The sequence below is a fragment of the Dermacentor andersoni genome, chromosome 7 (assembly GCF_023375885.2).
Source record: "Dermacentor andersoni chromosome 7, qqDerAnde1_hic_scaffold, whole genome shotgun sequence".
NCBI lineage: Eukaryota > Metazoa > Arthropoda > Arachnida > Ixodida > Ixodidae > Dermacentor > Dermacentor andersoni.
In genome coordinates, this window is record NC_092820.1 from 135,014,160 (window position 1) to 135,027,028 (window position 12,869).

Consider the following 12,869-nt stretch of genomic DNA (forward strand, 5'->3'; position numbering starts at 1 on the left):
TGTCAATTTCAGAGAAGTGTGATGTTTTTATTAGCCGAAGTGTGCCACTGTGCACAAATTGTTGGAGTAATGAAAGAAGTACGGGTCGAAAAATGGTTTGAGAATACGGGCAAGTTGCCTTTTTCTTCAATTAGGCCGCCGCCTCTACCTTGTAAGCGCAACCTTCATTGGAACTGTTCTTATTGCCAAACTTAGGTATATTTCTATGACGCAGCGTCCAAGTTCTTTAAGTGCTCCTTTAGCGAGGTCAAGAATATTAAGTAAATACTATACTTGCATCGTATGAGCCTACTTGGAGCTAAAAAAAACGTACCCTGAAATTTTTGATAAAAACGGAAAGATCCTAAACACTTGCGACACAATTGAGCAGACAGTATAGGGTTTAAGCACGAATTATAATTCTTTATTGGCAGTGAAAGTTGGCTTTAAGTTGACGCTATCTATTGGCAGCCTCTTTGAAGTGGTGTGGCGACAAACAGCAACCTTGCCTTCTTGATCAAATCAGGTTTTGCTCCATGTATCGCCATGTAGCAACAAAAATTTCGCAATATGCATTTTGTACTATTAATCATAAATCAACCAATTAAATAGTATTAAATTTCTAAACAGACAAGGACACCTAAATACTTCATGCAGAGGCACGTCACTTTCAGTAAGAAGATTATTAACGCTCTCAGAGCTGATCGCTGCAATGATGCTTTATCCCATGACCAAAGTCACTTTTCTATATGCTGAATGAGTGATACGCAAGGATCATGATTATTTTGTTTAAGTACAGCATTGCAGTGCAAACTTAGGACATCTTATCAGATCTTCAACATTCTCCCGCAGAGGAAGCCCTGTGCCACAATGCATAGGTGAAAAAAAGTATGACATGCAAAAGCGACCAGCACACTCCTCTCTTAACCTCATGGCATGAATGCCAGAGCCTGTGTCACGGCAATTACACATCGGAAACTGTAGATCGGGGTCAATTGTTAAACACAATACTGTTCCAGAAATGACATCAAAGCGATGCACTTGTGTCGAACACTTGTATAGTTATTTTGTTCCATTGTCAGTATCAGCCCTCATCAATAGAGTTAATGCGAAAGCAGTGGAATGACGTGCACCTGCAGCCATTTAGTCAGGTTCAGTATTTCTTGCGGTGCCGACACATCGAGGAATCGACTGCGGCTAAAAAAAAAAAAACATTTTTAGACAGTCCTCACTCACTGAATATTCGACTGGGTGTGGATTTTGATTGAAAAGTTTTTTTTTCTTGCGGTAGTGCGCATTCTTTATACGGCATATGCATTATTCGCTGACTGTATCCACTATAAAAATAGTCTTCAATCTGCAAGAGATACCCTTCACATTGCTCGCGCATTTCGCACGTATGCAGAGTAGCGTTTACATCAGTCGCACACTCCCCTGTACACCGCGAGCAGTTTTTGTTTGCACAATACGCGCTGCCTGTTTGAGCTGAAAACATTTCTTGCTCGGGCAGTGACGCCCATTGTGGAGCCGATTTCGCTGCCGTATCTCACCGAAAATAACAGCAGGCGCAGAATGGCCTCATCCACTTCAAGTTCGCTTCCAATACTAAAAAAACAAAGCAAAATTTCAACGTTTCGGCTTTGATATTCTGCAGACTAAATTAACTAACTACTGCATATAACGTTACTGCGCAGCCTGTGAAAGGCAACGCTACCGGTGCCTTTCGGTTTTTTCCCCTTCGCTTGCGACCAGCTGCAGCTGTTTACCTGTTCAAAGTTAACCACTGTACGAGTGCATTCCCAACCATGCTTCCAAATCGTTGAGGTTTTCACGTGGCAGCCAAAATTTTACAAAACGAATTACTTTTGTAGGTCATATATTGCTGCGCCAAGCGCGTTATTTAGTGCGCTGGCTGTTTTTAGTCGCTTCAGTTGTTCGTTAGCTTCAGAAACCCCAAGAGAAGCAGAAAGCGTTCCGTTCCAGTGGAGGCGATTCCACATAGCGTCGAACATATTTTATTTTGTCTTGTTTACAGCGGTAAGCGCAAACGTATTCAATAACTGATCTTTGTTTTTCGTCTTGGGGATTCGTCTTGGGCTATCTAATCAGGATCCTTTTGTCCCTGAACATTGCACAAATATTCATGCAAGCATCTTTACTTTCGACGCAAACTGTTCATTATGTTTATTCGTAAACTGTGAAATAACTTCAAACAAACCCTGCTAAAGCCTAAGGCCTAGGGAGCAGCTGATGCGGTAATTTAAAGGTGCTGTGCCCACCTGCTTTTTTTTTTATTTTCACGCCTCTTCTGTTATACCTAACATCACCTCCCTCTAGTTCTCTCATCCGCTCAAGCATAAACTATTGATCCAATTTTATTCCTCATAACGTGTTGGAGCTCCTTTTAGACATGTAGTCATTGAAGCGGCGACAGCCGTACAGCCGTACAGCCGTACATTCCCATGATGTCGGAGACAGTGCCGTGTATCGCCGTAACAAAACCATTGAACAAATTCATTGGCCAAATAGCAAAGAAATTAAGAGGCAGGACACAATCAGGCAAGCAAGCCGCCTGGACTTTATAGCCAGAAAAGAGCTGCAGCAAAAAAAATGCAGAAGAGCCCGCATTTGGGCACGTTAGTTCATGACTTAAGCAGGAAGAATTGCCACTGCTTTGCCTTGAATGTGGATTTGCACCATTCTGTTGAAATAGCATGATGAGCGCGTGTCATTGATTTTTGAAGCCTTCCACAGAGAGCAAGTAGCAATGTGTATGTAAGCTGCTGATTCATTTCAATCTTTCTAATGAGTATATCATTTCTATCGTAGTGATTTTGTTCCACTACTTGTGCTCATGCTCTTGTACCGTCTTTTCTTTTTGTGCTAAGCGTTGCACAATATACTTCGCTTGATGGAATATTAGATTGAATTGTTAGTTAGGACCGCTGTCGGTCCCTTTGTAGGTCCTGCACTTTTGCGCAGTTTCTGGAAAACAAAAATAAATGTGTAGCAACCAGTCGTGTGGTAAATTTTGGTGCGAAAATGTGCATTTCGACGCCATCACCAGATAATTTCACTGGCCCTGTGATATGACGGCGATTAAGGAAGTACTGTCGAGTACTTCAGATATGCGCGGTTTTTTTTCGAACTTAGTGTGCGCGAAACACTACACTTCTCGCATGGCAGATTTTTCGGCGCAAAATTTAATAATTTCTATATAACACCATTACTATACTTCTGCAGCAATTGATGCGGTCGGTTTTCACTGCCCGGTGACTGGTATCGGGCCCTGCAGGTGCGAGTATTTGGCTTAAGCTACCCTAAAACCCTCTAACGTGTCTTATATGAACCACACTTTCGAAACAGTGGTTGTTCAGTCACACTCACTATTCTGACCAAGTACGAATATAGTATGCATTGTGTATGTCCTTAAAAGCTTGCAAAATCAATGTATGTGACTAGGTGTTGCAGAGACGCTATTCTTTATTACAAAAGAAAAAAACGACGATCAAGAATGTTTCCAGTTTGTGTAGAGACTTTAGAATTTATTGTGGTGCCTTTATAAATAATCATGAAGCTTTCTACTAGAAAATTTTCAAATGACCAGTTCATTGCTTTTAGTGTAAACGGACAGCCTTTTTTGAGCTTGCCGTCTTAGAAAACACGTCGTGCGCCTACTGCTCATGGCAATTCCTCAGTACAATAGTCCGAGCACATCTCAGTATCAGTATAACAAGCGTTACCATTTCAATAGTTCTTTACCATTGTTTCAACCCAAGATTCGTGCGTTTGCACTTCGGAAAACGTGTCATGGAAGCCCTACTTCTTTACAACCTTCTTCGCACTGTTCATTTCCTTTTCTGCTGCACAGTGAATGCAGTTCCAATGATTTCGCAGGTGGTTCCCCTGCAGCGATGGACCCTGAGGATGACAGGAGCGTCAAGAACGTTCCAATGATGCCCATATTTCCCAAAGCAAACGTGCTCTCAGCCATGCAGTACGAGCCACGCACAGATGACGTCATAATCGTCACGTATCCGAAATGCGGGACGACTTGGACTCAGTACATCGTCTCTCACATTTTGACAAAAGCAGAGCCGCCCAAGGGTCCAGCTGAATATATGCTTTGCTCTCCACTAATCGAGCTTTTGGGTGCAGAGAGCGCCACAAGCACTGATAGAAAAGGGCCCCTGATCACACACCTGCCACTCAACGCTATGGTGTTTTCCAGGCGTGCAAAGTACATTTATGTAACGAGAAACCCTTACGACTGCTCCGTTTCGTGCTATTACTTCTTCAAAGGCCCCACGTCGAGAAGCACAGAAGACGTGTCCTTTGGCAGCTTCCTCGAACGCTTCCATTCCGGGAAGACCATCTACGGTGACTACTTTGACCACCTTCTCCCCTGGTATAAGATGAGAAACGAGCCCAACGTCTTATTCTTTACCTACGAGCAGCTGAAAATCAGTACCAGAGAATTGATTTTCAAGATTGCTCATTTCCTCGGCGAAGAGCATGGTACGGCTTTGAATGAGGACACGCAGTTCTACGAGAACATCTTGCAGTCATCAAGTTTTAAGAACATGAAAGCGGTCTTTGATTACACGCCTTACGATCGTATAAAAGCGCTGGGAGAACTTCCACCTGAAAAACATCTGAAGTCTCTTGAATTCTGCAAAAAACTGAACATACAGAACAAAATGTACAAGGGCTCAGCTTTTGTGCGCAAGGGAATGATTGGAGACTGGCGAGACCACTACACAACAGGTTATATTGCGAAGACTAAAGCTTGGATAGCAGAGAAAACCAACGGGAGTGACGTCATGAACCTGTGGAAGGACTTAGATCTTCCGTAAAGAGAAACCGGATCGGCGTGTTCTTGGGTACAACTTCATAGTTTATCCATGCACAGGTGAAGAATAAACAGTGCGGTAACAATATAACATATATGACTAAGTTATTAGTTACTGTGGTCACGAGCAGCCTGCTTCTAACACTGGTACCTATCAACGAAATCGTAACAGCCTAATGAATGAATACCAGTCTCATATTGGTGTCGAAAAAAAAGTTGCAGTTTCCCCCGAAAGTCGCAGTTTAACCGGTAAGCCAAAGCATCGATTGCAATTACAAATTAGTACGTAGCTATACGAAGTAACGATAGTAGCTTTATAAACTTTTATATGTTCGCTGACTAACTGAATTAACAAGTATGGTATCAGGCTACACAAGCAGACATGAACACATTGTACTCTATGAGCGCGAACTCTCGCTGTCGAAGCGTTAGTGTGAGCAAGCGAGGCAGCTGCAGCGAGCGAAGTGACGTTCGTGCGGTCTATCGCTTCAACGCAAGAGCAGCGAGAACGCGCGCCAGATTCAGGTGCGTTCGTCGGCTTCCCTCACGTGCTTTCACTCGCACATACAACATACGATGCGCGGCGATGCTGTTATCGTTCTTGGACTTTATAAGGAACATCTCGGCGACGGCGAAAATGCGCTTGGAGTGTCTATATAGAACTACTATTATTATAAAACTACTAAACTATTATTATATAATAAAACTACTATTGATGCGAAAGCATCAAATGACCCATTGGGCGAAATAGCTCGGCGGATCTAGCAGGGAAACGGCGCCCGAATTCCCCTTGGCTGACAACCAGTCACCAGCGCACCTGGAAGGAGCAGATACGAGAAGCGACACCGCGGGGCGAGAGGGGGCCAGACACCGGCGGCGAGGCAGTCGCGTGATGCGGCCGCCGTCTCGCTCTCGAAACCTGGCGCGCGGTCGTTCTCTCTCTCTCTCTCTCTCTCTCTCTCTCTCTCTCTCTCTCACTCCCACTGTGCTTCGCTGCTGCGCGCGCCTGCCGGCCGTTAGTGGCTGCTGCTGTTTCCTCGGTCTGTCGTCGGGCAGGACGTCCGTCCGTGGAATACGGCGTTGGCACCGGGTAGCACCGCTTGGCGAATTGTGCAGCACATACCGCTATGGCACATAACTCGCAGCGCAAAACTCGACGCACTACTCAGCGGCCTGCAATTGAATAGTAATGCTTTCGCATTCAAACGCTTAAGCGATTAGATGTCCTCCGATTTTCTTGTTTGATTCGGAGGCGGCATTGTTGTAGTTTCTTGCAACTATACTGTTGTGGCAATCAGCACCCCTGAAAAATTACCGTATGCAATCAGATGGTTCCGTGGCTTTTTCGCTTTTTTTCACGTGTGTGAACCTGCTCCGCGTGTTTTTCACACATAGACAACAACCGATTTGTTAACATAAATAAAGGCATAGGACAATTTCAATATGAAGAACTCAAGCTATTCAACCAGCGAAATAGCGCCATGGATATAAATGGAATGCGTGAAAAGGTCTAGGACAAATGGTAAATCTATTTTCATAGCCTTTATAAAACAAATCATTAGAAGGTAGAGTATTTTCATGCATATAAGACTGAAACTAGATTTTTTTATTAAGACAGTATTGCTTGATATCAACGTCTTTTGTAGTGGCACATATGATTAGAGAAAACGTAATTTATGTCTTCATAAACTGGATAATGTATTTATGCTGGGATTCTGGCCAGGCCAACGTTTTGTTGCGTCTAATATTGCTGTTGGGCTTGTTGTGATCGGCCGTAGACCTGGTGACAAGCTCCGGTCACGGATAGCGCGATTATAGGGAACGGGCTGACGTCCTCGAACACAGACACAACAGTATAGATGGAAGCGATACGGGACCAGCGCTCAGCTCGCAACACACAAATTTTTTAGCGAACATCGCATATTTACGCTCTTGCACCAGTCGATTAAGTACTGAGAAATGCTCTTGAAGAAGAGTCCGCAGCAAACTGTAAATGACACTACGCGCTTCAATACACAAGAATACAAAAAAAAATGACCTTGAAGGGATCAACAATGGCCGAGCATGGGATGCCTATGGCGGTCCTTTGATACCGCCACAATGTCCTTCGAGTCACAATGTAATTTTAAATGACACAAGGCGATCAGTGAAATAACAATGTTACGCTCAACATGGCCATGTAAAATGGTTACGGCTGTGGCCGCTTCAATGACTACATGTGTAAAAGCAGCTCCAACAACTAATGATGAATTAAATTGGATCCCTAGTTCATGTTTGAGCGAATGAGAGAACTAGAGGGGGCTGATGTTAGATACAGAGAAGAGGCGTGAAAACAAAGAGAGAAAAAGCAGATGGGCACAGCACCTTTACATCTCCCCATCAGCTGCTCACGAGGTCTTAGGCTTTAGCAGGGTTTGTTTGAAGGTATATCATAGTTTACGGATTACATAGCCGCACCTTGAAATCCGTCAAGAACGCCACCGGTGGCTTGGTTAGGCGCGAAATTCATTGCCTCAAGTATTGCAGCCGTAAAATCAATGGAAGACTATTATTTGTCGATCAAAATATGGTGCGTCGCATTTGGTACCAAAAAGGTGCACAGATAATGTGTCATATTACGTAACCTTGCGTCCCCAAGTTGAAGTTGGAGTAGTTGAAGTATTTCAGTAACTACTGCAGTGTAAACCCCGCCGAGTAGTACTTCTGTGACCGCATTACGAACGTAGCATTCACAGCATTGTCTGCTATGCAACGGTGCACCATAGGCTCCAAACACGTCCGCAAACTGAACTACAAAACATGGCTTGCTTTTCGGAGTATTTCGCATTTTCTTTAAAGCTAGTGTCCAGATATGTTTAAAGCATTACGCACCATCCTCCTTCTCATCATGATCATCAGCCTATTTTATGCCCACTGCAGGACGAAGGCCTCTCCCTGCGTTCTCCAATTGCACCTGTCCTGTGCCAACTGATTCCAACTAGCCCCTGCGAATTTTCTGATTTCATCGCCCCGCGTAGTCTTCTTCCGTCCTCGATTGGCGCTTCCCTTCTGTAACCCATTCTGTAACCTTAATGGTCGACCGGTTAGCTAGCCTACACATTACATGACCAGCCCAGCTCCATATTTTTCTCCTAATTTTAATTAGAATATCGGCTATCCCCGTTTGCTCTCTGATCAACACCGGTTTCTTTATGTCTCTTTATGTTGCATCTAACATTCCTCGTTCCATCGCTTTTTGCGCAGTCCATAACTTGTTCTCAAGCTTCTTTGTCAGTCTCCAAGTTTCTGCCCTATATGTTAGCAACGGTGAAATAAACTAATTGTACACCTTTCTTTTCAATGATAATGGCTAGCTTCCAGTCAAGATCTGACAATGCCTGCCGTATGCGTTCCAGCCCATTTCTATTCTGTAAATTTCCTTCTCATAATTAGGGGCCTCCATGACTACTTGACCTAGCTAAACGCGCCCCTTCACAGACTCTAGAGGCTCAATGGCGATTCTGAGCTCTTGTACCCTTGCACGGCTATTGGATTATCTATGCTTATCTATCTAAATGGTAATGCAGAACATGCAATTTGGAGGCACATGATTTCCTTACGTCATGAATGCATATTGCTCCAATGATAAGTACTGCCACATTTATGTTCTTAAAAGAATCGGATGGTAGCGTCCCGATTTCACAGATTTACTTGACTGATTTATCTACTGAAATCATGGTCCGTCACAAAACGCAGCCGGGGCCCCACGCTGGGGGCGCCAATGTGGGAACGTGGCGATCCCTCACTCGACGCTAGCAGGCCCCAGCACTGACCGGCCGTGCCCAAGAGCGCCCAGCCGAGCCCCGAATGGCCGCTCACGCTCACGAGTCACTTTGTCCTCCCCTTCTTCGACTGCTGGCACCGATGCCGCAGTTCCCATGTCTCTTATATTATGACGAAGTAGAATAATTCATTATGCGCCATCCTTAGCAATTTTTTGCACCCTGAACAGTTATCGTGTTGATGGTACTTCCCGCAATATCATTATCAAGAATAGCACATGTGCAGTGCAACGAATATTTATAATTTTTCTAAACAAATATTTGTTTACTCTTTGCCAGCCACGCGTCTCCAAACGCGTCGAAATCCAAACTCTCGCTTTTTTTAACACGGACCTTTATTGTGCAGACATTTCTTCATTCAGTCCACGTGTTAAAGTTGCAGTACACGCACAAGAAACTCTTATACCAGTTAAGGGTGTTACAGCAAAACACGTTGTGGCGCTAGTTGGTTAGTTACGGCAGCCCAATGTCTTTCCACAAATTCATAACATCACTTCCGGCTGTTTTCGCTGCAATCCTGTTTTTCATGCGAATCACCTGTTCAGGGGTGAAATGATTTCGCCAGTCTCCCACTACTCCCTTGCGTACGAAGTCGCCTGTTATGGGTTTATTCATTATTTCTTCGCCCGCTGCCTCTTCGACGAGCTTCATCCAACGCGGTTTATCATTCTCCGGGATAGTTTTCATATCGTCGTTAACCTTGCGCGTGCATTCATTCACACTAACCTGCATAAATTCTACGCTTGTGTTGCTTACCAGACGTGCAAGCGTGCCCTTGTTCTGCCTTAGTTCACGACCGTACTTTTCACCGATAAAATCCGCTATCCTGATGATCCAGCAAGCCGTGTTATTTTTCAGATCCTCGTACGTCACGAAGAGAACGTTGTCGTCGAACCTTCGCGTGTACCAGGATACTAGGTGCTCGAAGTAGTCCCCAAAGTCCACGTGGCCGTCGAGGAACATGTCAAGGAACTCGTCGAAAGTGCCGTCTTCAAAGCGGTAGTCGGGCATGCTTTTGGTGTGGTAGTAGAAGGAGATGCAACAGTCGTACGGATTTCGGGTTATGTAGATGTACCTGAGGTAGAAGAGAGAAAAAAAAGAAACGCATGCTTACAATTGAAATTCAACGCAAAGAACCCAGCAAGAAAACAATCTGAGGCTACTTAGAGGTGAATACAGCCTCGAACACACGTTAGAAAAAGCTCGCAAAAAATAGATAAGATAAATAGATACTCTTAAATGTTGTAAACCTCAAACCAGACATCACGCTGGGCAAGTATTAGGTAGCATTCGCGTTTATAATCATTCACCTGGCTCAGTTAGTATGGAATTGTGTATGGTAGTATGGCTACGAGATCGGGTGTTCGATTTCTCGTCGCAGCTTCTGCACATAGATTACGACGAAAATGAAATGTCTCTCGTGTGCATAAATTTAGGTGCACGTTTAAGAACCGCAGCTTGTAAACGTTAATCCGGCGCCCTCCGCTGCCCTCCAGTGACATTTATAGTCGATTACTGTAATATTTGATGTCGGACTTGAAGGCTCAGCTTATCAATAAGTTGTTGATATGTATGTCGTGAAATGTGCGGCTTTCTTTAAAGAGAGTTCGAGCAACTCGAGGAGGCGTTCTTGCCATGAGCGTCTCAGTGCAACGTTAAGACATGCTTAGCACAAAAACTAATATTATGTCACCGTGTAAGAGAATACATTATGGTTTCCAGCCACATACAAATTCTGCTTTGACTTGATCGAAACATTGCGTTCAGCGCATAGCGTAATTCTCCCTGATCAGATCGACTATATAAGAGGTAGGCAACATTACAGGCAGAGTACTTCCCCGGTAAAATATTTTGGCCAATTTGGTAAACGTTCAATAATGACAGTGTTAATGATTCGATTGAGGATCCATGTCGAAATATAAAAATTGAATATGAGCAGACTGAAGTAGCGTTTTTTAATATTATGATACGCGCATGAAGTACAGGTTGCTATCATCGCTATTCCCAGCTATACTTCAAGGTAGTAAAGTTCTGGCTGCATCGCTTAAATCCCAAGGCTGGCAGGACCTGCGCAGTATCCATCCACAAACGTACATATTTGAGGCGTAGGTAAGTGTCACCCCGAACCGCCAGCGGGACGCTTTTGTGAAGCTGTTCAGGTGAATGAGAGCGCATTTCGTAGCAGATTTTAAGGACGGATTTCTCAAAAGTGGCGCAAGTCCTACGATTTCTACTGAGTTGAATGATTGCACAACGGCTCGACTGGGAATTTCGCGATTGCAACATACGTCCAAAAATGAATAACTGAAGCACTAATTAGTCCCCTTTGCGTGAACTGTTGCTAATTCGTCGGCGAGCGGTGTCTTCTTAGGTAAGTGGCAGCGAGAGTCAGATAGAGAATGTGCCGAATACCGGCACATGTATGGACCGAAATAGTGGGCTGGGGATTTGACGCGGGACTTCATAAATTTTATTTTCCTGTCTTGGAATTGCATTTTTATGCAGGTAATTCCTGCCGCTCATTGAAACATGCCTCATAGATAAAAAAAAACATATAGAGCTTGTTCTTAGCCTTTTCGGTTTTAATTTTAAGCAATAATGGTAGAGCTAAGACGATGGTGCTTGATTTCCTTTTTTACTATATTGTAAAAATAAAAGAAAACAGGTCGTATTTAATTGGCCTGTCCGTTTTGCATTTACTTTTAGTACGTCACATTCGTTCTCGCAATTTGCAGTCACGGGATACACTTGTTTCATAGTCTGATCTAGCTTTAGCCAATCGTCAATCCATAAAAACTGTCCTGAAAAGGGAAGAAAGGCGGTTAACCGAGGGCCCCGACTTTTATTAGTCATGTCATAAGGAGCCAACAAACACTGACACCAAGCACAACATAGCAAAAATTACTTGTGCTAAATAGATGAAATAAAGAAAGGATAACTTAATGGAAATGAAAGTGAACGAAAAAACAACCTGCCGCACGCTGCAGGTGGGGAGCGATCCCATGCGTAGGTTGTGGGATTGAAGGTTGGGGGATGCGAAGGTTGTGGGATTATTCCCCATCTGCGGCAAGTTGTTTTTCATCTAATTTCATTTTCATTAATTTAACCTTCCTTTATTTCATTTATTAAGCACACGTAATTTCCCCTATGTTGTCCTATGGTGGTGTCCTATTTGGTGTCCGGAAATATGAATGATAGGTTTTACATACCGAAATTCACATCGCACTCCTTTCAGAAAGACTACAAAAACCATCGTCCCATCCAACCCCTCGCCCTTTTCTCTCATAGGATACCTATCATTAAGTGCATCATTGAATTTAATGCCGTTACCAATGTTTATCATAAAAGCTATCAAACATTATTCGGCAGGCTTATATCGCAGAGGATGGATGTTCCGCGTGAAAGATCCCCAGGCATATTTTTTTTTTTTTTTTTTCTGCGAGGTCAAGTAACTTCATCAGTAAAAAAAAAAGGAGCTGTTTTATTGCTGCGTGTTTGGCTGTCTCTGCGGGTGTACGGTACTTTCCACATAGTAAGTGTATTGCATCTTGCATACAGCAGAAAAGAGATGCAACGGGATCATACTTAGCCTTCGTCGAGTAGGGATGCAAGTGAAACGGCATGTGAGTCTTAATGGCCCCAGGTCGAGGCATGGCATCCGCAGATTCAGCGCCTTGAAGCTCGAGGAACGGCATGGCGGCACTCTGTTCGAGAAGGTCTTTCGGTGGCGGCCGATCGTTCAGGATGTTGTACACAATGTGCTGCATCCATGTCGTTCCGCACTTGGGATAGCTTACGATAAAGATGTCACCTGGGTGCGGCTTGTAGCTGAGCGCCTCACGGATGCATTGGTCGGCGAATGCAGTGCACACGAAATAGCCGTCAATTTCGTGGTAGACCGCACCGTCATGCTCATTTCCCTTCCGCGGCTCGTTTTTTATTGTTACCTGTGAAGGCGCCATGACTTGAAAAGTAAGGTTGAACTACAGTCTTGAAATTGAACAGCAGAGTCTTGAACAACTGAACTGGTTAAGTTCAACACCAATGACCATTTGTTGAAAACACACACACAAAAGAAAGAACGCATGGCGAACGAATAGAATGCACGCGTTATATACCAAGACTGACGTTGATTAAATCTAGAGCATGCACCGCACCGGTCGACCAGGCCTACTCTGATACTGCGAAAAGTCAAAGTGACATGTCTAACTAATCTG

General features: G+C 44.0%; 2 protein-coding genes across 2 annotated transcripts; one reads left to right on the forward strand and one right to left on the reverse strand.

The window, feature by feature from the left end:
- The first annotated feature begins 3,670 nt into the window (after positions 1-3,670).
- LOC129385354 (sulfotransferase 2A8-like) lies at positions 3,671-5,118 on the forward strand. The gene has a single exon (XM_055071991.2). The coding sequence runs from the start codon at positions 3,894-3,896 to the stop codon at positions 4,833-4,835; it is 942 nt and encodes a 313-aa protein (XP_054927966.1). The 5' UTR covers positions 3,671-3,893; the 3' UTR covers positions 4,836-5,118.
- A 3,834-nt stretch (positions 5,119-8,952) lies between these two features.
- Positions 8,953-12,659, reverse strand: LOC126534567 (sulfotransferase ssu-1-like). Its single transcript, XM_050181835.3, has 2 exons — positions 12,238-12,659; positions 8,953-9,727 (listed from the first exon to the last, which is right to left on the reverse strand). Exons 1-2 carry the CDS (start codon positions 12,612-12,614, stop codon positions 9,106-9,108), a joined length of 999 nt encoding a protein of 332 aa, XP_050037792.2. The 5' UTR covers positions 12,615-12,659; the 3' UTR covers positions 8,953-9,105.
- Between the last annotated feature and the right edge of the window lie 210 nt (positions 12,660-12,869).

Bases quoted from the DNA above. Each gene is read 5' to 3' on its own strand.
- LOC126534567 (XM_050181835.3), bottom strand. From the start codon at position 12,614: ATGGCGCCTTCACAGGTAACAATAAAAAACGAGCCGCGGAAGGGAAAT. The intron at 9,728-12,237 runs GTATGATCCCGT...CTTCTACCTCAG, and splicing joins CCCTACTCGACGAAGGCTAA to GTACATCTACATAACCCGAA.
- LOC129385354 (XM_055071991.2), top strand. From the start codon at position 3,894: ATGGACCCTGAGGATGACAGGAGCGTCAAGAACGTTCCAATGATGCCC.